Source organism: Vanacampus margaritifer, chromosome 1, assembly GCF_051991255.1.
Source record: "Vanacampus margaritifer isolate UIUO_Vmar chromosome 1, RoL_Vmar_1.0, whole genome shotgun sequence".
NCBI lineage: Eukaryota > Metazoa > Chordata > Actinopteri > Syngnathiformes > Syngnathidae > Vanacampus > Vanacampus margaritifer.
Window position 1 is genome coordinate 15,719,099 of NC_135432.1, and position 26,515 is coordinate 15,745,613.

The 26,515-nt window shown below is 41.3% G+C and overlaps 1 protein-coding gene across 1 annotated transcript; it reads right to left on the reverse strand.

Moving 5' to 3' along the window:
- Window positions 1-600: 600 nt before the first annotated feature.
- Window positions 601-25,759, reverse strand: arfgef2 (ADP-ribosylation factor guanine nucleotide-exchange factor 2 (brefeldin A-inhibited)). The gene is made up of 39 exons (XM_077576538.1): window positions 25,389-25,759; window positions 23,197-23,227; window positions 22,688-22,811; window positions 21,815-21,961; window positions 20,702-20,881; window positions 20,252-20,534; window positions 19,544-19,660; window positions 19,040-19,164; window positions 18,702-18,835; window positions 15,829-16,063; window positions 15,642-15,741; window positions 15,165-15,304; window positions 14,547-14,655; window positions 14,283-14,472; window positions 14,098-14,209; window positions 13,821-14,026; window positions 13,652-13,736; window positions 13,257-13,428; window positions 13,027-13,178; window positions 12,695-12,823; window positions 12,443-12,601; window positions 12,213-12,360; window positions 10,776-10,872; window positions 10,649-10,689; window positions 10,388-10,557; window positions 9,956-10,107; window positions 9,706-9,878; window positions 7,764-7,924; window positions 7,551-7,681; window positions 6,710-6,839; window positions 6,468-6,603; window positions 6,235-6,373; window positions 6,090-6,147; window positions 5,773-5,881; window positions 4,730-4,869; window positions 3,984-4,161; window positions 3,101-3,239; window positions 1,828-1,945; window positions 601-1,741 (listed from the first exon to the last, which is right to left on the reverse strand). Exons 1-39 carry the CDS (start codon window positions 25,561-25,563, stop codon window positions 1,583-1,585), a joined length of 5,484 nt encoding a protein of 1,827 aa, XP_077432664.1. The 5' UTR covers window positions 25,564-25,759; the 3' UTR covers window positions 601-1,582.
- Between the last annotated feature and the right edge of the window lie 756 nt (window positions 25,760-26,515).

Consider the following 26,515-nt stretch of genomic DNA (forward strand, 5'->3'; position numbering starts at 1 on the left):
TCATTTAGTATGATTCAGAATCGATTTTAAATGTCCCAAAATCAATTTTATTTAAATTATATTATACTGTCTTGTCTTTGTGTGCCTTTATTTGGAGCGCTGTTCATGTTATACCCAGTTTGGCCACTGAGGGGCAGTGTGGTTCCACGCGTTCTAATACACTGTTAAGTTGTAGCCACATTAGAGAGGAGGAAAAAGTCCTGATCAAGTTATTCCAATAAAAGGTTGTTTTTTTTCAGCGTGGAGCCGTTCTTTTGAGTGATAAAAGTGCCGCGAGTAGCGCGCTAATTAGCATTAGCGAGTCAGACTGGAGTAGATCACGACAATTCCTTGCACATCTATAGATTGAAGCAAAAATCATTGTCAATCAAATCATTTTTGAAAAAAAAAACAAAAAACGCCCTTAACCGAAAATCGATCCTGAATTGAATCGCAGACCCAAAAATCGGAATCAAATCCAATCGAGATACCTTCAAAGATTCCCACCCCTATTTTTTATACTTGACAAAAGCAAACGACTGTGGTTACACCATCTTTCCCGTTTCCAAACTATTTCTCAAAGGTCTTCGAGTCATGAGTGATGCAATAAACACAACTATGAGCCAACTAAGCAGTTTAATAAACACAAAAAAATGCTCGCACTTACTTTTGTGGCTGACTACTTCCTTCAGCTCCCATGCATTAAAAGCAGATGATTTTTAACAAAAATATTAAATTGACCTTATCTGGAACAATCGATCTGCTTGACAGCGACGACATAATGTACGCAACGCCTGATGTGAACCATTGTAATAAAAGTGATTGGTTTTCATATTAAACTGATCAGAACTTCAGTTTATTGATAACTTCAAACGCTCAAAGATAACATCACAACATAATAGAACCATCATTGCGTTTTCATTTCCATAGTATATCATACATTGAATCTTACACTGCAAACGTGACAGTCTGCATTTTTGCATTTGCTCTATATATTTATATATATTTATAGATTCCCTAGTTTTTAGGGAAGAAAATTAGACATCCATCGTGACAGGGGAAGGAATGAGTCTCCCAAAAATATTTAAATGCACTTTAAATTACAAACATTTTTCTTTAAACACTGCATTTTGGGAGAAAACATGACAGCGACAGATGTGCAAAAAAAAAAAAGACGAGCGACCGCCTTTTCGGATCCAGTCGACGCAATTGTGGAGGCAGAGATGCGAAGCGATGGTTGAGGCCACACACAAAAGGAAGGCATGAGCACATTTGGGACGCAACATTGTTGTAAACAAGCCAATGCTGAACACTGCAGTGTGACAGCAGAGAGTGTGATAGCAGGGTGGCTGACTCACAAATGGTCTTTTCCCAACAGGCACAGGCGGCCAAAAGAGAGCAGGTGGGAGGTCCTTCGAGTTCCTTTAACCAAGTCATTTGAATCAAGTTTTTTGGTCGACCAATTACAGCCCCTGGCGTAATGGCATCCCGACCAGTATGAGATGAACGATGAGTCGGCAGACTTCTGGTCTCAGTGAGCTGCTTCTGTGGGACAAATGAAGGAGGAAAAAAAGAAAGGTGGGGGTGGTTGGGTGGTGGCTTTTCAGGGGCCGTCTCTCCTCTGCGCCCCCGGTACGGCGATGTGGAAGACGGCGCCGATGCGCAGGAAGAAGCGGCGCAGGACGGCGCGCAGCTCGGGAATCAGGTCAAACTGCATCATCTCGCACAGGTGGGAGAAGTAGCAGGAGGCGTGCGGCTTGAACTGCGATGGCGGGGGGACAAGCGCACGTTAGAACATTTTATTTTAGACTGCTGTGACTGTGTTTGTGACCGTATGCCTGTTCCTGCCTTGTCATCAGGCAGCCGGAGTGTCCTGGTGAGCAGCAGCAGCAGCAGACTGTTCCAAGCCTCTCGGTGACTCTCAGACGTGAGACTGATGAAGTAGGCCAGAGCTTCACTGCACACCCTGACAACAACAACAACAATATTGTTATTATTAATTATCCAAATAAATAACTGACACCATTTTTTTTTTTTAAGAGACGATTACAGCTATTGCAGCGACTCAAGTTACAGGTCGCGGTTGTAGCATCATCGGTCAGCATTCAAAATATTACCCATGAGTCAGCAGCTGGGTGACAAACAACACCAGTATGGTACAAAAATACGGTGAGGCAGGTGGCAATAAATAAATAAGTAAGTAAACAACACATCTCAGCCAACATGAGGTAAGTGCAGAGCTGCAGTTTATGCAAATCAAACAGTTGGTTGTTATTTATCATCGCTTTAACACTCGACCAGGAGACGCAAGCTGCACAAGGCAGCATTTGAGAACACGCACGTCGCATAATATACTAACAGTGTTGTTGTTGTTAGACAAGAATAAAGTCACAAAGAACAATCTACAATGTTAATACACATTTTTTTGGGTGAGAAAATCATTGTCATATGGGAGGCCACACTTTTCAGAAACAAGTTGTGGAGTCAAAAAGTTGTAATGTAATAAGAACTAAGCAAAAATTTATATCACAATATAGTCTTCATTTTAGTCTTATTACGAGAATAAAATAGTAAAAAGGACACGTTTTCTTTTTTCCTTAGAAGAAACGTCACAACAACAACTTTTTTTCTTTTCTTTAGAAAAAAGTTGTAATTTTACAAGGATTGCTTTTTTTTGGAGGGAGGGGGATTTCATATGACAATAAAGTCATATTTTGTCATAATATAATCGATTTGAATAGTCAATTTACTGAATGTATAATGCTTTGACAAAATAGACGTTTTTAGAAACAAAAAGTTTTTAAAGAATTAAATCTTTTATTAAAATTGCTTTGTTCACACAATATGTTACATTATCCACATAATTATGACCTAATTATGATAATATACAGTATATACGTCCGAATGCAAGATCACACAGTAGGCTTATAATTTATGTGCTTAATCCTTAAACCAGTTTGTGATCTACTTGTTTAGCAAAAAGCCATTGCCTTGTCTTCCACATCACTTACGATGATGTTTAAGCATAAACACAGACAAAACTATTAATGGCGTTCTTTTCAAGACAAAACGTAAGAGTGGCTACATCGTTAAACAAAGTGAGCCAGCATGTTGCACTCACAGTAGCAGACGCGTTTGGATGTCAGGCCAGGAATCACGCAGCTGAGGGTCCGAGTACATTCGGAACAGTATCCTCAGGCTGCAGGCCAGGCTGCTGGTTTCCTGCTTCAACAAGTTGGGCTTGGACTTCCCTTTGAAGCCTGCCAACGACACATTAGACATTTCCATTCGCTAATTGTATATGAAGGCAAGATTATTCGAACATCCCCCAATACAGTTGTATTTCTAAAGCGTGACCAGGACGTTGGTCCTCAAGTTTTGGCAAGCAAAACAAAAGGAGACAAAAAAAACAATCAAAGTGTTTTTAACCCTGGAGAACCCACGGGGTCAAATTTGGCCCCTATAAATTCTGCTACTCAAATAACAAAGACTTTTTTTTCCCTTTCTTTTTTACAAATTTGACTTCAAAAGTCCAGAGTGCCACTTCTGACCCCTGCATGGGGCCATCTAGTGGATGAATATTGCACTTACATGAGCCAGAGTGGTGGTGACAAGATGGCTGGCAACATGCTGTTTTGTTGAGCTGGAAATCAATCCAAACAAAACCATCTTCTCAGCAAACCATCAGATGGTAAAATTGTGGTTTTTTTGTTAATCTATTTCATATCATGTTGCAGAATGCCCAGGGGTATGTTTTATATATATATTTTGATAAATTAGCAACTCTGAGCTAGTTAAAAAAAAAAGGGTTAAAATTGAATAAACATATATTTTGGTGTTCAGTTAACTTATAGCAGTCATTTAATGTATAATTCATCATTTTCCAAAGAAGAAAAGGGTTCTTGGGTTCTCCAGGGTTAAATGAACTCTTCTTTCCCCTCTGAGAGATGTCAGTGCTTGCATCACTTCATACTGTATGCAGCTCAATTAGAGCTTTGACGTACCTGCCCTCCAGAGTGCCGTCCTTTGCTCATTATTGGAGTTGAAGTCCTTGGCGAAGGTGTGCGACTCCAGCAGACAGTCCAGCAGCTTGAAGAGGTGAGCGGATGTCATGAGTCCGTACATCCCCTGATCGGAACCCGGATCACCAACGTCGGCCGGCGCCTCTTCCAGAGCGTCTCGCTGACAGGACGACAACCTCGGTTACTGTGAACAACTGAGAAGCCTAGCAAATGCCACTGACGCCACATTGTTAGCGGACAAATCAAAACCATGGCTTTTTATTCAGTAGGAAATATATAGTTGATTATTTTAGGTCGGTGCTCTACATAAAATGGCTGTCATTCCCAGATGGTGAATTCACTACCTTAATCCCCTTTCCTGCACATTACAGCTTGTGACATGAATTGTAATTTTCCCTCTGTATCCAACTTTATATTATGGTTGGTAATATATATAATTGTGTAGAATTTAGTCTAAGCAAAACATGTAACTATTTGTAATTTTATATGAATCAAATGCTATTATTTTTATTGTTATTATTTAAAAATAATAATAATAAAATTATCCAGTATCCAAAATTAAGTTAAAGCTTGCTTCTATCTTTCTATCTTCTAAACTTTCCACCGTAACTATGGTTGTATAGACGCCAAAACAAAGTATGTTATGCCATTTATCAACATCATATTCAACTAGATGTTCATCCTCGACTTGCATCGTTTCCTTTTGCACTTTGTGCGCTTCTGCCTACCTGGGCAGCAGCCATGTTTTCAGCGTCTTCTTTCTTGCTGGTCGATGGGTAGAAGACAATGTTGTCGATGGTTTGAATTAGCTCCAACTGAACCACACACTTGATAAGCAGACCTGCAAACAACTTGTGGTCCGAAACTCCTGCAAGGAAAGAAACATGTCAAAGATTCGGAGGAAGATGGAAGACAGGAGGAGGAATAAAAACTTTCACTGGGATAAAATATTAGAAATAAGTACTGTCATTAATATTGAATTGCAATAACGACAATAGTGAAACAAACACTGAATAAAAAGGAACATTAACAAAACATTAAGTCCTTAACTCATTCACTCCCAGCCATTTTCACTGAAGCAACCCCCTTTGCTCCTTGCTGTTTTACTGAATTTTGACTGATTTTGCAAGGCCAACAGAATATTGTGTTCTTTTGCTATAAAAACTTGGAACTTACCAAAAGAAGGATTAGAGTCTCTTCTTTCATCAGGAAAAAAGTGTATGTCTATCTGTTTCCATTTGGCAGCAATTAGCATCAGAATATAGCTAAATTTCATCATTATTCACAAATCTGATTAGGACTGTGGGTAAATCAGCTTGTTTTCAACATAGCCCTGGTTGATCTTATACTCTGCTGCCACCTGCTGGCCGTTTTTGTAATAACTACCATTGCTTCCACTGTTTTGTGTAGTTGAGAGGCTGCATCAAAGCCTTCTGTATGCTCTAACATAAAAAAAACAAAATGTATAAATACATCTTTGGGGCACTTAAAACATTTAGAATAGAACGCATTTATACGTTTTTGGGAGCAAATGAGTTTACAAAAAGCTACTAGTACAAATTAAAAGTACAGTGGAATTTTCAAATTTGAACACAATATGTTAGAATCTTTCCCATAGGAAATACTGGTAAGTGAATTACAGTAATTCCGTCCGTATATCTTACCTGTCAGTATTGGTTAATCTACAAATTGTACATGGATTCCTACTTTGGAGGTTCCGCTGTCCCAAGGAAAAGAATGTGGCAAGATTGTGAGCATGTGGTATACTCACGAGCGTTGGACTTGCCCTTCCAGGTGTCATCACTGGACATCTGGCTGTGCCCTCTCTCCGAAAGAGCTCGATCATAGCTGCTCTGGGACTGAGTGTCAAAGTCAACATCCTGGAAACACACTTTACATCAGCGGCTTTCAAACTGGGATCACCGACACCCCAAGAGTCCGTGAGTCAATCCACTAAATCAGTTTTTAAAAAGTACGTACCACAAATACGCAAAAAATCTTTCCTGTAAAAGTTTGACAACCCCTACTTTAAATGCCACGCGCCTAAAAAAGTTTCACATTCATACACCAGTTTGTTCACAACCTTACCAAGTGCTTGGAGTCGGCAGTGTCGTCGTCCTGTCCAGCAGGTCGCCACGTCAACAAGCTGATGAAGGAAGAATAACACGATGCACTGAGCAGAGAGAGAGATTTGCATTTTGCGGAAATGGAATTTAGTGTCTGGCTGCCGTACACTTGAGGGCTGGTGTTCTGAAAGATCTCCAGCATGCACGAGCAGGTGATGTTCCACACTTCGGGGCTGAACTTCTCCCCGTTGAGAATGACCAGGTTCTCCAGGCAGTTGGTTCCGGAGCGAGCTAGCTGCTCATTGTCTGAAGGAAACGATGCATTGTGCTGAAAATGTTTGCATTGAACTCTGATTGGTTGAAACTTTTTGCACCTACAGGTTGGAAGTATAACACCCACCTTGCCGGACACACCATTGAAGTTGTGTGAAGATGTCCGCCAACAGGATCTCACTGAGGGGCTCATAAAACTGCGTGAAGACGTCACAGATGGCATACAGCGCATGGTTGCACGTGGTCGTCATCCACTCAGTTTTCTGAACGAAAACAGTGAAGCAACAAATGTAAGTAAAGCCTAGCACAGAAAATATAGCCATCTAAGATTTGTCTATTTAATCATGAAAGAAAAACAAAACATGCCACCTCCGTCTGTTGCTCTGGAAGCTTCATGTTGTCGAAAATGCGGAAGACAATTCGGAAGAGGTCGTGCCACCAATGTTTCTCGAAGGTGTGGCCGTAGCTCTTCATGATCTCAAACATGACTGTGAGACCTCTGTCAGGAGCAAACAGATAAAAGTTTCAGAGGAAGGAGGCAGCCTATTGACATATTGGCACGTACAGCAACAGTTGACCTTAGTTTGTAAGTAACACAAATAAAATACAGTACGATAAAAAAAAAAAGCTCCTTTTCAAATTCTCATGGCAACATTGTTTGCTTATGCTACTGAAAATGTATTTATATTTATTCAAACGAAACATTTATATGCACTTGCAAGTATGCAATAACCATTTATGTTCTAAATGCTAATCATGACCAGTTAATGCTAATAAATGCTAACTATAGCAGGGAGGACTTTATTAAAGCAATGGTTAAAGGTTTGTTTTGTATTAAATTCAATCTGTTGCAGAATATACTTACCATGTTTATTTTCAATAAGATGTTTTGCACATTTTTATGTCTTAATAAAACACAAAACCAAATTTTAGAACATTTTTTGATGGACAAGTACATTATGTTTTCCCCAAATTTGCTTTAAAAAATAGTAATGAAAAGTAAAAATGCAAGTCTTGTCGTTTTTGGCGTATGCTGAGATCTTAAGTATTGTCACATTTACCTCATGAATAGCAAGGGTTCACTGTAAGGTAGTAAATATGTATATGCTTCAAAATGTGTATATATACACATACAGATAATTTACTTCTTGAGCGTGGTGAAAGACACAGAATATGAACAGAAACTCCAGCAGGACTCATTAGCCCGTACCTGGTCCGCACATCCAACTTGCAGCGATTGATGATACAAGACAGTTCAAACAGGATGGGAAACCAACCGCGAACCCAAACCCGATCCCCGGGGGCTACGTTCATGTCATCACTGGTGTATTCCCTCAGAGCCTGCATAAATCACAAGGACAACAGCCCATTCACAATATGTGATGTAAAAAAAAAAAGTAGAGTAGAGCTCAGTGGCGCCTACCTGTGGCCTCTCTGAGACATATTTGGCGCAGTGGCGGATGAGTCGGATGGCCTCCATGCTAGTGTCAGGGAAAGCTGCGTTGCACACAAACTCGGATAGGCACTTCACCGCGTCTTGGAAGGAATCGATTGCAGCAGCAAAGTGCTCCCGGAATGTATTCACTGATGAGAGGAAAGGTGCATCAGAGTTAAAGGAAAGAGTAAAAAATAAAAAAATAAAAAGCAGTGCTTTCAACTATTAAATATTTTTATAATCCGTGAATTGACTCATTGGATCCATTTTAATTTTGCATTGAAGTGTACGTATTACAAAAGCTAAAATCCCCCAAACACCCCCCCCGCTGATTGCTGTTTATTAACCAATGATTGGTGTTTATTTGTGGCCACTGTGGCTCAGAAGGTAGAGCCGTTGGCTGTTCGATCCCCGCTCTCCCCAAGTCATGTGCCGTGTCCTTGGGCAAGACGCTTCACACACATTGCCTCCAGTGCCACTCACACTGGCATCTTAAATATGCGAATGTTTGGTGGTGGGCGAAGGGGCACACGGGCAGCCACGGTTCCATCAACCTGCCCCAGGGCAGGCCATGGCTACATATGTAGCTTACCGCCACCTGAGTGTGAATGTGTGAGTGTAAGAATAATAAATGAGCAATAACATTTTTGGTGTCATCATTGTGGTTGCACATCATAAAATTATTTGGATCCAGAAACATATCTTAATCAGATATATAGTTTACTTAGAAAAAATATCTGGAGCCAGATGATTTTATTTTGTGCAACCACTTTTTCTTCAGTGTCAGCTGAACAAAGATACATTATTACTAGTACAGTGGTACCTTGGCTCACGAGCTTAATTGATTCCCACAGAGAGTATGTGAGCCGAAAAGTACGTCTTCCAAACAAGTATTTCCCATAGGAAACCATTGAAATGAGAATAATCCGTTCCCAGGTCCCCATAGAACACAATTTTCTACTAAAAAAGCCTTAAAACTACACAAAATATACCTTATTTTATGTATAATAAATGTGCTATTGTATTGTAATTAAAGAAATACACTGTACTGTATAATAAAGTGTTTTTATTTGCAAAACTTGCAACTTGCCTTTGTGATGGTACAGTAGTTGAAGGCTTGATGGAATGGAGTGGGAGGAGGAGGGAGGGAGGGAGTTACTGTTTGGAAGGAGAGTCCTCCGGTGTGGCTTCTCTTCTTTGCTTCTTAGGAGACTCTTTATCCTTGTTGCTGACTAAAAACCTCTTAATTGACACCTGTTGCTTTCTGAGTTGTAAGGTCTTACGAAGCTGAGGCATCACATTATCATTCATCATGTTGATGATTCTCATAGCCACAGTCTTTTCTGAGTGGTACTGTTCGACAAAATCCTGCACATCACTCCACTTTGCTAACATGGTCTTGATGCTGACAAACGCGCACCTCGTTCGTGTTTGTCGATGATCTCCTTCTTCTGCTCGACCGTAATTTTCTTCAATGTCTTCTTTGGCTTAACACTAGCCTTTTGTGGGGTCTTTTTCGGTCCCATCGTAGCTAAAGTACACTCCAAAAGTACTCCAAAATGATCCAAAATGTCTACCGAACACAAACCACGTCCGCACTCAAACAAAGGGGGCGACGAACTGGGACGCCGTGAGCGTGCGTCAGCTTCCCGTGATTTCTCGTGTCGCGAGATTTGGTTCGTCCGCCGAAAACTAGTTCGTCAGCCGAGACAAAATGCTCGCAAATTTAATGTTCGTGAGGCGAAAAGTTCGTGAGCTGAAGCGTTCGTGAGCCGAGGTACCACTGTACAAATATTTTTTGGACCAATTAAGTGATATTGCACAATTTTCCGCAGCACACCTGATATCATCTCACGGCACACTAATGTGTCGCGGTATAGTAGTTGGGAATGAGTGGTTTAGGGTGTTGTGCCGAATCGAAGAAACTCACTGACGATATGGCCACTGGTCTGGAAGGCGAGCTCCACTATGGACTCGTCATGGTCGGAGGCTGCCTGGTGAAATACCGAAAAGATGTTCTTCCAGCCTGAACGGATGTTGGCAGCCTGGGAGTTCACCATCTGTGCCACACATCTGATCACCATGTCTCTGATAGTGGGAGACCTGTGGGAATTGACATTCCCAAAATAATGGCCATGAATCAACAAAGATGATCACGATCATATTACAATGTTCTTTACCTGTTCTTCTTCATGATGTGCTCAAAAGGCCTAAGGAAATCTTTTTGGAAACGGAAATTCGCCAACTCTCCTTTTTCCAAGAACTTCATTGAGAGCTGCCTCAATGAGTCAACTGCAAATATGGCTACATCCTCATTGGGGTTACAGCCAACCTATGGAGGACGCACAAAAGAGAAGATGCTTCTTTCAAAGATTGTAATTACTTTGTGAAATTTACAAATTTACAAAAGGCCTACAGGCCAGTGGCTTGCGTATGATAACCCTTTGTTTAAGTCCTAATTGAGGTGAGGACAGGTATAAGACCAGGCTATCACAGGGTCTATTGAAAATGTGTGTAATGTACGATGGGCTTATGAAAGCCCTTGATGAAAGTCTATGATGGGCCACAGTATGGATAGTATATGAGCGTCTACCTCCTCTGGGCCAACTGACCTTATTAAAATGGTCCCCTATGACCTGCCAGATTCGAGACCACTGCAACCTGATGCGGTTCATGTTGTAGTAGGAGATCTCCACTATCTTCTGCAAGCTGAACATCCTGGGTTGATGTGCCGAGGCCAGCTCGTCCATAGACACGGCGCACAACCACCTCACAAAGTCCACTGCAGGAAAATGAATTTGCAGAGAAGTTGATGAGCAACTTATCTGGCTTTAGGAGTGGAAACGGGCGGGGGTCTGGTTTGTCTCACTCACCAATAGCATTTCCATCCAATCTAGTAGAACCTGTGAAGATCCTGCAAATACCGCAGAAGAGTTTAATTTTAAGGGAATGAATTAGCAGCTCTACAATTGTGATCATTTCATTTTCGTTTTGGTGCACCTGTCCACAGCAACGACAACACTCTGAGAGCTGGTCTCTCCCACTGACTCCTGGAGGTGAGCCATCTGACGCTTGTCCTGATTTCCCACCAGGTTACCTGCAACACATTGAAAGTACAACCATGAAAACTTCTTGACATTTGACATAATACAGCTGGGAACAGCAAGCATTAAACAACAGCAAATCTGAAAGTAGGATGAGATATGCAATCATTAATTATATAAAAACTACCAGGACAATATTCATGAAACTTAGTCAAGTCATTGAGCCAACAAGCTACATCTGTAAAATGTGCAAAAATAACTTAGTCTCAGCTAATTTCCATCAAATATGGGACAGCAAACAATGCGATATGGCCTTAAAATAAAACTGCAATTTTAATCAATTTTCCCCCTTTGCTAAAAGAGATTGCAAATGACAGTGACATCACTCAAAGCGAGTTTTGCTGTTAGTTTAATTCCCCTGTGGGATTTCATTTCGTTCTCTTTAATGCCAAATGAGTTTTGAAACACTTTCTTGTCCAGCAAGTTTTTTCCGCCCTAGTATTAACTTGCATCATTTTCCACAGAAACAAAAAATCTTGATTCACAAATATTGTGAAAATAAGTGTTCCCTCTTTTGTAAAAAAAAAAAAAAGTAAACAATCCTCAATAAATACAACTTAACATAATAAAATAAGGTATTAAAAGCATGGCTTGGCTAGTCCATATGTCTGTCGTCAAGAGGAAGACCACAGCCCCTCTAGCTCTTTTACAAGCTTTTCTCATGTAACGTTGCACAGGTGAGGCACGCCAGCAAAATAACTCAAAAATGTTTCCAATATATTGATTAATGCCTGCTTTTGCGATATATAAATGGACACCATGTCTTTGGCAATGTTAAGTGCAATGGAGTTTTTTTTTGTTGTCCACCAAGTTATTTTCTTGTCATAATAAAAAATGGGTATATTATTCCGTCTTATTTATATTATATTATTGAAATGCCATTTAACTGGTCTCACCATTTCTTTGTTACGTGTTTATAACAAAAAAACATATGTGAGAGCGGCTGGGAGTCAAGTTTTGGCTTATTGTAGCACCTTGCGAGTGTTCTCATTTTGGAATTGGTGCTTGACTCTCCTGTTCAATAGGCTGAAACTGAACTGTGACTCGGGTGGCGACGTACTTGACACTCGCTTGTGTCACGCATCTCAAAAAATGAACAAGTGGTGGCTCGTAAGTTAAAAAAAAAAAAACACAACCACCAAAGTCAGGGCACTAATAAATCAAGGTACCTCTGGAAACTTAAATGACCACTGTCAGTGACTTGCTATTGCCTGTACCTTACTAAGCTTACTTTTTTTTTTCCCACTAGTGTTTGCAAACTGATATGATGTAGCCAAGACTACGTAGTGGTAGAATAAGATTTGCTCTTAGATTTCTAATCAGTGATACCCACCGAGTCCAAGGGGCATGAATTCCTCTGTACCAGAGGGTAAGCCCTTGATGCTGGCCTCTTTCTCTCGAACCACCCCTGATATGTAGCGCGTCTTCACTCCAGTGCCAATCAACTGAGCTAGTTCCAGTTGACTAATACACCGCAGGATCTATTACAAGGATGTTTTCATTACATTTCTGATGTGCATAATATCAAATATGCCATGATGTGTAATCATCAAGATGGCTGACCTCGTGCCAGGAGTTGCCCAGGTAGTTCCCATCGGTGTGTGCCACAGTAATCAGGGTCTTGATGGTGTCAATGTTCTTCTGCTTCATCTCAGTGATACTGGAGCTGGCTGTCAGCAGGGTGAACCTGGCCAAGGCCTGGACGTAAGCATCTCGCTCCAGCTGCACACAGGCAAGGACGTCGGTTACCGGCAGAACAGAAAACGACTTAACAAAAAGCAAATTCAAATCAGGGACTATATGAGCAAGTTTTACCTGCATGCTGAAGATTGAGGCGATTCTGATGGCACATCGAATGCCCTCCAGACACAGCGAAGCCACCTCCGGGTCATCACAATCCTGAAGTCCCACACTGAATGCTGCCAGCAAAGGGGTCCATGCCAGCTGCAAGTTGGAAATAATAGCTCAGATGCTTTGCCAGGATTTCTCAACAATAGAGGTAAATGGGCTATAATTCCCGAATGCTAAATTCCACATTTCTGTTAAAAACTCTTCAACAGATGTTGACAGTTCAATCACTTGGTGATTTGTTTTATTTCAAATATGTCAGTGGGGACACAAGATTACAGTATACCACTTTCACAGACCTTGAACATGGGCCGCACGTGTTCCAGGTGTGTAGCGCTAAAAAAAGGGGCCTGCGCATGGCTGACTGCCTCCATCAGAGCTTTAGCAGTCTTGGCCATCTGCTCCATCTCCATGTTATACAACAGGCGACGCTGTTTCTCGCTGGCTACACCTCAAGTGAGAGAAAAGTGGTTTGCCAAGGTGGATCAACAGCAAAGATGTGACAAACTGATCCAGAAATAATACTCACTCTGCTTGGTGGACTTGGGTGTGATTGAGAACTCCTTGCTCTCCTTCATGGCTATCTTCTTGCCGGCTATCTCATCATATATGGAGGATAAATACTCTTCGGGCAGATCCTTACTGTCGTTAATTCCGCGGTTCATCTTGATGTACTGCTCCTTTGTCATCTTGTTCTTCACCTAAATACATTAGCAACAGTAACTCCAAATGTTTAGAAAAAGAGTGCATGGGGCTAATACTGAAACCGAAAAGATGTTTTAAGGCACTTGTGTAAACTAAGTTTGTCTCATCAATTCATTGACAGAATGAAACAATAACATTGTGGTTTCCAATTGTTTTCCAACACCCCATAACACTGAAGGAAGGGCATTTTTTTGTCATCTTAATAGCTATTGTTTTTACCTGAGGACTATGTAGGTCTGTGGTGAGCATAATGATGGAGTAGGCCAGCACATAAGCTGTGTCTGCACTGGCAAATAAAGTTTGTCTGTTAAAAAAAAAGAAAAAAGAGACAAAACACCAGTTAACTACATAATGACAACTAGTGAGAAAAGTATTTTTGCAAGCTCACCCCTGGTTGCACTCAAGATATCGTGCAGCAAACTTCTCCATCAGCCTGTCAATCTTCTGGGCTTCTCCCGGCAGTCTGAATCCTTCCAAAAAGGCTCTGAGGGCCGAGACAAAGTCCCGCCCACAGAAGTCCAGCTGATCAACGTAGCAATACATCACCTCTTTATTTACCTTGATGTTCTCACCCAGGAATTCGCCCACCTGGGTCTGTACATGCAGACATATAGCAGTTAGCATCGTGATTGCACTTGAATGCAATTTATCTAAAATTCACTTACCGTGTCTAATCTGTCCTCCTGGTGAAGGAACTGTGCAATGTTTTCAGATGTGGAACCCAACATGCCCTGATCCTGCAGATACTGGATACCCCTTTTTGGTTTTTTGTTAAAGCTGGGGGAAGAAGAAAGAAAATCAAGCAATCTACTCCCACATTTTGTGAACATCAAATGTAAATAAGGCTCACAGTTCAATGCCATGCTCAATGATGTCCTTCTGCTGTTTGATGACTTCGTATTGCTCCGGATGGTCCGGCTGCGACAGCGAGACGCCGGCTGAGACTGTGGAGTCCAAAGAGCTGATGCTGTCTCGACGTCCTGCCAGCAGCTCCGGAAGCTTAAACTCTGACATCTCGCTCTCAGATGGAGGATCCTGGCCTGCAAAATAAACAAACACGGGGTTACATTAGCAAAATCTATGGGGACATTGTAGATTGAATGAACACGCTTACCGAGGTTGGCCTGAAGGTTTGGGTTGACGTACATGTCCTTGCTCCACTCAACCATACATTTGAGGATAGACACCAGACACTCCAGACCCTTCTTACGCAGACTGAGCTCCTGTTGACACCACAGAAGGAATACATTGTTAAGAACACAATAATACTCATTTACTCTTAATTTTAAAAAAACGTCACACACATTTTTGCATACAGTAGTGGAGTCCACTCAAATAATAGACAGACATCAGACAGCAATATATCCCCGTATATTCTAAAAAATTATGTTTTTTTTATTATACAGATTATTTGGCTGATAGGATAAATGGTTAGCATGTCTGCCTCACATGTCTGTGCACCTGGGCTCGAATCTCTGCTCCAGACCCCAATTTGCATGTTTCCCCCCATAAAAACATGTATTTTAGATTAACTGCAGACTCTAAATTATCCAGAGGTGTGAATACAATGGTGAGTAGTTGCTTGTTTATATGTGTCCTGTGATTAGCGAGGGTGTTCTCCGCCTCTCTCCCCCTTACTATTACTTTATAGCAAAATACACACAATGGGATGTTTATTTTTCTTTTTTTGATTGTGTGCCGTGCATCAGAGTAGCCAACCACAAGCGTGTACCTGCAGAGGGGTCATGCCCATCTCCTGACCACTCCTGCCCATAGCTATTTTGGACAGGTCGTTGACGAGGCGCTCAAAGATATTGGAGGCATTGAGGTCACAGTCGTAGTTCACATAGATGTCAACCACACACTGGGCATCTGGAGAGGAAAAAAATGTGTCACCAAATGGGAAATATTAATGTCAACAAAGTGAGGGTGGTAATAGTGTGGCACAGGTAGTTGATTAATTACTTTTTTGTTAATTTATTTATTTTTCCAGGTAGTTTATTGATGATGTCAAGACGTAAACAACCAAGTAAAGTTGCAGAGCATGTATGATTGTGAGCATTGTTGGGTGTTCTATTTGTATGTTTATGCTAATATTCACTGGTTTAAAATGTATGCAGTCTTGATAATGTGAATGCTAGAAGGGCTAGATTACAGAACAGAGTGGTTCATGCGATGTATTTTGCCCATCCCTGCTTTAGACACATACCTGCACAAATGCGTGTTAGTGTCTGAATGACCATCCACTTGTGCTCAAATGAGCTCGTCGACGTTTCCAAGATGGTGAGAAAAATTTCCCGAAAAAACACCTGTAGCACACAGTATTTTATAAGGTTTGGAAATAAAGCAGCAAAACGCCAGTTTGCAAGACGCTACCCACAAACTGTGCTACGAACCTCAATCTGCATCTTCAGGTGGACCTTGAAGTGGGAGAGCAACGTGAGGAAAATAGCCAGCGAGAGCTCAAATACCTCGGGCACAGAGGAGACACCATTTTTCGAGAGCGCCACACAAAGATACTGCTTGATGGCGTTGACGAACATCTCGTGGGTGCGGAACACCGGCCCCGCGCCCTGCAGCACTGACAGCAGCAGCTGCAGCGACACGATCTTGGACCGCAACTCGTGCGACCTGCACAAAATAAGAATTGGAAAACGCATGAAATACTTGAAATGTAGGCACATTGTATCCAAACAGGCATCCTCCAGTTGTTCGGGAGAGGGGTTGTGAAATAAGGGGTCTGGTGTTAGCATTATGAGCTGACCAACTGAGAAGCCCTGCTTCAGGCTACACCAGGGGTGGGCAAACTTTTTGACTTGCGGACCACAATGGGTTTGAAATTTTGACAGATGGGCCGGACCAGGAGCATTTGGACCTCATAGCACAGTAAAAACACACAGATAAATGTACAACCCAATTTACTCATAGTGTGCACTTAGGACTGCGTTTTTCAAATGTGTAAAATCCACATATTTAAAACAGCTTTTCCAATAGCTTCATTTTTATTGTTTTAGCTCAACTTTTGCTGTGTTTTTATGCTTTGTAAAGTGACCTTGGGTGTTCTGAAAGGTGCTGTTTTTAAATGAAATGTATTATTATTATTATTATGATTATTATAAAATAGCCCTAATCCAGGTAGTACGTTTGCCTCAATGAATATGCAAGATGCGGCATTTACACACTATTTGGCAAAGTGGGAGGAGAAATGTAAATAGATTATAATTGCACATACACTGTGATCTGTCAAACCTGGTGACTGCATCTATTATTAATAGATTTCAATTCAAGGCGTAAAGTTAAAGAATTTTTTTCCATTGGCCCACCCATTTTTAACCCGGGCCCACAGTACGTGTGACACATGCGGCTGCATGATAGCCGCTGCTGCCTGTCACGCGCTGAGGACAAAGCGCGTACATCCAATCCGTCTCTGACCACTTTTCCATCTCCGTGGGGGACGCATAGCACACGGTGTTTGTGCAGCAGCTCAAAAAGAAGCCAAAAGCCAACGTGGAAACGCTCATAGAAGTGCTCGACGCACGTCCCGGGGATGTCTTCACCAATATCAACAGTCTCCTGCATGCGCGCTCCTCACCTCACCCATGACAACATGTAGAAAGACTATCTTCAGCTGTCAAAAGGATCAAAACACAACAGTGCCACAATGTTGACTGATAGACTGAACTCTTTGTCCCTGCTTTCTTTCAAAAAAGAATTGACCGATTCTCTGGACTATCAGGACATTATTGCTGTGTTCAACACAAAACCGTGCCATCTCCTGCTGTAAATATCCAAATCCAGGAAGAATTGTATTTTTTGAATCAGTTATCTTGAGTTAAGCTTACTGCCATTCTCCCGTTTATTTTAATAAATTGCAAACGTTGTTATGAATGTGCCCTGCGTATCTTTCTGTGCGTAAACGAGCTTATCAGTGAGACCCCGACCCAGTGATCATATTTTCCGGGTGTGTAGAAGTTATATAGTCTAGTATAGTCTTTGGTATGACCCGGCCGGGAATTGAACCCAGGACCTCCCAGTCTCAGGGTGGACACTCTAACCACTCGGCCACTGAGCTGAAGGAGAAAAAAAAAAAAAAAAAAAAAAAAAAAGCTTTTTTTTTTTTTCTAGCCTTATTGGATAAGTTCGGTGAGCCGGATTGAAACGCATAACGGGCCGTATTTGGGGTTTGCCCATGTCTGGGCTACACCATATGTAAGTGGCATGAAAGTTGTTTTGAACATTTCAGCTCAAATTAAAAAATTTTTTTTTTTTTTATATAAACATGTCATAAATTTATCAAAGTGGATGAGATACCATGATGGCATCTCAAGTAACAAACACCCAACATTTTAATTTGATTGAAGTCAAACCCAATTCCAGCAAACGAAGAGGCTGGTAATGGTATTAGGAGTATCGAACAGTTTAAAACAAGTGGGGTTTCTTAATAGTATCATGATCTCTAGGGGTTCAGTTTACTTTGGCCCATCCACAATAACAAGTAGCCTAGGGTTAAAGTTACAGTAACCAGAGCTGGCAAGGCACTATAAACTGTAAAGAGATAGCAGATAAAAGATAAAGCACTTGGTGTTGGTCTGCTACATGCAACTACAGTACACGATTCACGTACATTTACACACAAATTTTTTTCTATTGTTATATGTGCCAAATTTGTAACGCAGGAACCTTCAAATCGAACATATTTTCAAAATTCTAGACTCAATACCCTATGATGGCTAAGAAAACCATGAATGTTAAACATTTTGCATACTCATTAAAAGTAAGTCAAACAACATCCCAAAATATTCAGACCGGAGAGCCCAAGTTAAATTGGTTTAACTTCAAATCTGTTTTTTTTTTTGTTTTGTTTTTTTTAAATACATGTTGCAGACCACCTCTGGTTTGCGTTAGCCATGTCTCCACAAAACAGTCTGTGTAAAAAGTGCGAAAACCATTCCGCATTTGAACGCATCAGCCTCAACAGGGCGGGTTAACAAACAATGGAGAGCGAGGCACTCCTCCTGTATTTACTTTTTGGCCAAAGAGATAGATTTATTGGACAGGAGGATAAGAGCAGCAAGAGAAACGCGCGGTGTGGCAATGTGTAGAAGTTGCATTATAATAATGTAGCATACTTTTTAGCACTTTGCCAACAGACACGTGTGAATAGCAAGTTAAGAGGTGTCAAGACAAGTAGGCACTGTGCAGTTGAACAAATTGCACTCATACTAAAGTACTCAAAAATGTCTGGTTAATTAGCTTGCGTCTTACGCACTTTGGATCCGGCGGTCCTTCTGCAAGGGGCTTCATTGAAAGTTTGCACAGTGAGCGAAACACCAGGAAGGCATCCTTTTGTAGGATATGAGAGAACCGAGAGGCACTGTGGGGTCCTTGCAAGGCCTCGGCATCCTGAGCACAAGAAGAAAGCATTGGCATGTTTATTAGAATATCAAAAACGTAATCAGTTTTAATTGACACCAAGAGAGCCATTAATTCAATAATATTTATTATTATTATTGTTGAAGCTTCCAGTGGTGTACAACTGCAGCGTTTGTGTGGCAAAACGAAGGGAACCAAGCAATTCTTCTTTAACCGCACTGGCATGTGGCTCACCAACATGTCCGCTGAAGAAACAGACGAGCGGTCTTCGATGATGCCGTTCATCTGTACGGCCTCGGCGTCGGCTTTAGGGAGAGCTACACGTGTCTGCTCAGAAATGTGCTGTGCAGAGGGATCATCTAATAGGATGAGAGGCCAAAAGGGCGGCATTGACAATTGCAAAAAGGATACATTTGGTACACCCACACAACTATGTACCGTAGAATACAGTTTATAGAGTGCAGCGAATTATATGCCGCAAATATTCTACCTTTTTTTTGTTTGTTAAAACCATGTCTTAACAGCCGGGATAATTAAAAAATTTTTTTTTAAAAAAAGGTAGATTCCTGTATGCGTCAAAATAGCAAATAACAGCCACATTAATCAGGCTGTATCTCAAATTCTGCTTTTAATTTAGCGACCTGTCTTAGAAAAATGACCAGGGAAACTATACTGACTAACTAAACTAAAAAAACATTGAAGGTAGAATATGACCCAAAAAAAAGAAGAAGTTCTGACCGGTGTGAGGTGGCTGCTGTTCTTCATCTCCTTCAGTTTGTGCTAGTGGATCCTCTCCATCTGCCTGAACTACTTCGCTTGGAGGTGCTTCAGCGCCTTCCTCTTCAAAAACCGAATCTGTAAGAAAAAAAGACGATATTTTTAACTGCAACATGGACCTTAACTAATTTTCTCCCAAACACGTATAAAAATGTTCTATTTTAAATATTGCCATGGTCCCAAAAACATATTTATATGTTTTTTTTTGCTATGTTTTTTTTATTTTTATGCTAGAGCATACAGAAGGCTTTGATGCAGCCTGACCGGAAGAAGTCGCTTAAAGCAATGGTAGTTATTACAAAAAACGGCCAGCCAGTGGCAGCAGGGTATACGTGATCAACTAGGGCCATGTTGCAAAAAAAGCTCTTTTCCCCAGTGTTTTAAACTGATTTGTGAACAATGATGAAATGTAGCTATATTCTAATGCTAATTGCTGTAAAACGGAAACAGATAGAAATATTTTTTTCTGATAATAGAAGAGACTCTAATCTTTCTTTTGGTAGGTTCCATGTTTTTATAGCAATAGAACACAATATTCTGTGGGCCTCGCAAAATCAGTCAAAATCCAGTAAAACAGCCGGCAGCGAAGGGGGTTGCTTCAGTAAAAATGGCTGGGAGTGAATGAGGTAAAAGCTATAAATTAACGTGAAATCTGGCAACGACACACACCTCTCGATGGTGTGGCCTCTTCTGCTCCATTCTGTGGAACATGACTTCTCTCTGTCTCGCCATTAACCGTTGGTGTATCTGGGTCCAGGTCAGGCGGAGGTGGTGTTGAGCTGATGGCGTTGAGATCTGGAGTACTGGCTGCCGGTGATGGGGAGCTCTGTGGCTCCGGGGTGGGCGTCTGGTCAGACCGAGGGGAGCCAGATCTCCGGGTACAAGGGACAGGAGAGGGGTTGTTTTGCGGCGGACGAAGACGGTCTTTCTCTTGCTCCTGGGCCTCCAAAGCCTGGAGGTGTAAAACACAAAATGCGAATCAATATTGATAATAGAAAATGGCTGACATCTTGTCATCTCTTTCAGTTTGGCAGCTTCGTAATGTGCCTTTGTGCCACTAGGGCTTGCCTATTAATCAATGTTATTGGTTGTGCTATGCAAGGTGTAAAGCGGACTGACAGCTTGGTTCTCCATGCGCGTGAAGATGACATTGAGCATCTGAGTGAGCGTGGCCTTGGCGGTGGTCTGGTTGATGAGGTTGCGGCTGGCCAGGTAGATGTTGTAGCAGGTCCTGACAGTGAGGAGGATTGTGCCTTCGTGGATCTCGATGTGTGGGGAGGTCACGGCCGTCAGAAGGGCCTGGATAGAGTTAAACAAAAATAAATTGAATGTTAACAGACAAGATGATGTTTTGAGATGCAGCTGTTAAAAAGAGAAACTGGAATGTCCCAAAAAAAGAGGCTTGAAAATTGGGCCGATACAGTCAGCGAATACTCAAATGTAAAAAAATGGCATCAGTAAATCCCCAATATAAACCCATGAAAAGACTCACATTCCCTTCACTCTCTATTAATGTACGAGGTGGCAAATTCATGATAGTTTTTAGCCGTCTGCGTCTCTTGGATTTAGTTCTAAAATAACACTGGGCTGACAAGCAAGAAGTTAACAATACGTATTTATTAATACGCAATGTGTTTGTCACAACAGCAGATCGAGTATTTTGTCCTGTCTAACCTGATAGTGTGTACACAATACCCTAAGACACAACTTCAGCAAGCTGCAGAGATGAGTGGGGCGTAGCACACTAAACACATGAAACCAGTATCGTATTTCTACAAATAGTGCCTAAGGGTGTTTAGTTATTCAACTGCAGATGAGCTCTACTTCCACACATTTATAGAAGAATTAGACAATGATGCTGGTATGTTCCGAAATAGAAGTTGAAAGCTCAATGGAGAGATCAATTATGATGAAATGCGTACAAGTCAAGTGGTTCCTTGGAACATAAACAAGGTTGCACACAATATTGTGGAGTCTACCGGCATGCGTTTGGCTGTTTATGTGCTGCTGTTTTTGTTAGCAACTTATTTCCATTGGGCTAACTAAAGTACCCCCCACCCAACTTAGCGATCTGTCTCTCAAAAAATCCAATGTGGCCTTTGAGCACAAAATTCGGCCCACATCTTCTTAAATATTGATACACATGGGGACTGAAACTGCTGACAAAGGAACGATGCGTCACAAAAAACTTAAGTAATGTGTACTGCCTTGTGAAAATGGAGCTCCACATACCTTAATGATTTGTAGCTGGACTCCCTCGTCAGTCTGTGGGCCCTGGAAGCAGTTGCAGATTGTCTCCACCAAGCGGTCAATCAGCCTCTTGCCCGGGGTTCTGCTGTCTGGAGCATTGCCCGTAATGTGGCCATACGCGATTAGTTTCTGCCACCGAGACACAAACAGCATGTTTTTAAACATCAGATACAATCAGTATGATTAGCCACACCGTTTTTGAGCTAGATGTAGTGTGTGTACCTCAACCAACACTTCTAAATTCAAATGTACCAATTGGCATGCAATTTGCAATTAAACACAGATTTGGGTTCAGCAAGCGTGTTTTTCTTTTTCAACCAAACCAAGATTGTGCAAGATGTCACCTGAGACCTACACTAGGAACACATATTTGGTTTTCGGATGAAATTCCAGGATGAGCATAAAATACACTATAACCATTAACTCTTTGACTGCCAAAAACGTTAAATAACGTTTAGTAAAATCCTATGGAGTAGTGCCAAAGACGTTAAAAGACGTTTGTTTCAAAACAGAGGTGAAACTAACCATTTTCTGTTGTTGATTACTGAAAAACGGAATAAGGTAGAAACAAACTTTTTTTTTCTGATGAAAGATGAGAGTCCAATCTTTCATTAGTAGTATGTGTGTTTCCATAGTCCAAACACATAATTTTCTGTGGACCTTGAAAGATCAGTCAAAATGCTTAAATCGGCTGGCACCCACGGCATCCCTTTTCTGAAAACGTCTGGCAGTCAAAGAGCTAAAGGGGGACAGTGGCTTAAATGTCCCTAATGTTTTGTGAATAGTGTATACTGGTGACATCTGTGTGTGTGTGTGTGTGTGTGTGTGTGTGCGTGTGTGCGCGTGCGTTTTAACCTGCAGACAGTCCAAAGAGGTGCTAACTATGCGAGGGGACTTCGATTGACAGGCCAACTCAAATGGCAGCACATATTGGTCAGCCTCGATGTAGTTGGCTCTGGGTGGGACCACCGTGCCATCCCTGTGAGGGTTGGGGGGGGGGGGGGATTAGAAAGAGTGTGTGTGTCAAAATAGAAATAACACAGTTTCGTCACCAGCACAGGCAGCCCCGGGAGCATCGGCAACATCGACGTAACTCTTGTGCAGTCAAATGTTACATCAGACTGCACCACTACAGCAATTCTTCTTCATCATCATCATCATCATCATCAGACTTGTCATAGTGTGTGCACAGGTACTAAACATTGTGTATCTATCGACATGCTTAACTTCAAGGTGTTTATTGTACTGTATTTTTAGGGGTACAGCAATGTTTAAAGATGCGTGTAAGCATTTGAAATGTTATTAATTACATATCATGTATTTACACGTACTGTCCAGCATGAATAATGCTTGAGTGCACTTACTTTTGTTTCTCCAGCTCCGCCTTGATTTCATCTATAGAAATGAAAAAAAAATCAGACAGGATTGGTCAATTTCTCACAAGCAACACAATTATATGATTTTGATTGACAGGTTCTGTAAAAGAGGCTTGGCAAAATGTTCAACATAAAAATGTAATCCTTCACGTGGAATTTAATCAGCCCAATGTTTGTTGCGCAAACAAGGCGGTTTAAGTCACTACATCCTGAAGCAATGCAGGCCATCAAGACTTTCTGAAATCATTTTCTCCGTGGGCTCCACCGTAAACGTCGGCTTTAGTTGCCATGTCGACTCTGCACAGGTACGCGATGCAATAACGTACAGTATATAGCAACACATGCTGGTATGAGTCATCGTGAGAATAACTGAGAGCCACTCAAAAGCACAGCGAGAACATGCAGACACACAAGAAGGTCCAAGAGCACAATTCGGATTTAATGACTATAGCATATTCACAATTTTGGACTTCCTATTACAATTGCATATTTCAAGTGGTAATAGGTATATAATTTGATATGGGTGTGTCTACACTAACAGAACACATAAAACAACCTGCATGCACAAATGTCCAAACTGGACATAAAATTCTCTCCACAAACGTCAACAACGGCCAGTGACACACAAAGTAAACAATAATACATTAGTAGTACAAAAATTAAACGTTACAGACTGTTACGTTTTTCAAGACTGACTCTTCCCTCTCTTTGGTCTTAATGGGCACAACTGCCACATTACTGATGGATGCCATAGTCGATTATTTAGCTTGTTAAATGGGCACATCTCTAATGAAGCATATTTAATGGTCAGTGCTTCTACTGCAGCTTAGATTTACAAGTGTTTTAAAATTGGGTTTATCTGTGTTGTTTTTGCGTGAATTGAATACGTCATTGTATTTGGATAACGTCACGCTCACATCGACAAGGTATTGTATATCCCATCTTTATGTTTACACTGCCCTTGCACGCAGTTACAGATATTAGACAAGCGTATACATTGGTTATACATGATTAAAATGTGATAAACGTATTATTTTAGGATTTTCAGAAAAAAGGACCAATGTGTCACTTTGCCACATTTTAATCATGTGCAAGATTTTTTTTCAACATAGGGGATTTACAAGAGAGTAATGTATTTTCTAACTAGCAATGTTAGGCTAATTTAAATGAGCTAACATTGATATGTTACTGTGTATTAGGGTTCGTACACATGATAGTAAGCATGCTAGTGGGGAATACCCATAGCACTTTAACTCCCTTGTTCTATGTCACACAAGTGTGAAATTCAAATGACCCAAAACTTTGGACATTCTCTAATCTTCCAAGGACTATTTATTCCTGGCTTGGACACACACTGGTGGGTACTACTACTTGAGTACCATTAGTCCATGTGGGAAAAAGATTCCTGTGAAACTTTGAGGGAGAGATTTTGCATGAACCTTTTTTTGTAATCGACTTATTCTAGTGCAACTAACTAATCATCAAATTGAACAATTTAATTATTTAGATTGTCGATTAATCACTTTGTGACCATGATTAATTTAAAATTGTCCAAATCCTCAGAATTTCAGCCTTTCAAAAGTAAATAGTCTCCCATTTCTGTAGCCCTCAATGAAAGTAAACATCTACTTTTACTGTGCAAAACAATGATCAACATTTTTGCCAATTATCGTCCGTTAGGGACCAAACCATGAACTGAATCTTAACCAATTTATGTTTGTGCATTTGTCAATTTGAAGGGGGGTCTTGGAAAGTGAAAGTGAAAATGGAAATTTGTTTTTTTTCCTTCTGATTCTAATTGCATCCTGGTGTTATACTGTGACTGTGTGTATTTGCTACACTAGGCTGTCGTGGTTGGGTAACAGTACAACACAGTAATTGGTCTGTTTAGCAAGCCTAGCCTAGCCTAGCCGGCTAGCCTCAGCTATGCTGGCGTGCAAATGAACGCGATGACAGCGGAGAGTGGGGTAAAGGCCGTTCATTGATTAAGTCACCATCAATTTCAAGGCGACGAGACAAAATGACACTTTGGCACGTCAGCAAGCGCCACAACAGGCAGTGACATTCAGCTGCTAATTGCTAGCTAGCGTGGTAGTATAGGAGGAGGTCGATTTAAACAACTGGCCACCGATTATAAACGAAGAATTGACAAGTCATAATAGACAGGCTCGCTCACTCACCCAGCGCCACCTGACAAGCTTTGCGCAGCTGGTTGTGTTGGCTCCTTTTAACCTCTCGATCCGAGAGGATCTTCTCCAGCGCCCGAGACAGAAACATACTCTTGGTTTTACTATTCTCTGCCTTTAGCTGCTGTTGTTGTTGTTGGTGGTGGTGGTGGTTGTTGTACTGCTGCATTGCTGGGGTCTCGGGACCGAACTTGTCTCAGGCCGTCATTTTGGCCAGGCCCCCTGCGGAAAACCAGGTGACAATGGAAGCTAACGAAGCTTTTTTTCTTTCCTGGGGGAGGCTAGCTGCGTTTTTTTTTGTTTTTTTTTAATCCTCGTCAGCCCAACGCCGCCATAACTACTACCTGTCACATCACGTGATTACCAGCTGGACAGGAAATGGAGTCATATCCGTGTTGGAGACGTGAACAACGTCATATCCGTGGCATTAGCGTTCAATCCGGGCTACGATACTTCGTGTTTTGTTTTTGTTCTTATACGATAAGAATAAGGGTACACTGTATTATTATAATTTATTAGTTCAATATTTATTGCGAAAGATACACGAGGTGACGGCGTTACTGTAAATTAATTTTATGCGACAGCAATGACTTAATTAACGGCGCGAACCAGTTTTATATTTTTTACTTTATTGTAGTTTACAGAACAAACATGGCAACAATTATTATTTGCATGTGTCAAACATGGGGAGATTGCCAGAAGGAACATCATGTATGGCGCGACCCAGTAATGGTAAATGGAGCGCACTTATTTAGCGTAAGGTCATAAAAATCTTTACACATTGGTACCTTTATTTACTTAGTCGGCACAAGTCTCTGCATAAGGGAATTAAATTGCTGTTTATTTCTGAAGCAGCTGTAACAAAGTGTTGTAGGCTACATAGACAACAGACAGTAATTGAAGTGACCAATTAATAAATCCATCCATCCATTTTCTGCATCGCTTGTCCTCATAAGAGAACAGTGCTGCCAGCATTAGCCTTTGTTATTATAATGTTGGGCTAAAAGTTGTCAGTATTGGTTAAGTTGTGTTTGGCAACATCACGCGTCAGATCAATTAACCCCGCTACTTGCGGATAGGGACCGGGTCGGCCCGCGAATTGTGAAAATCCGCACATAATT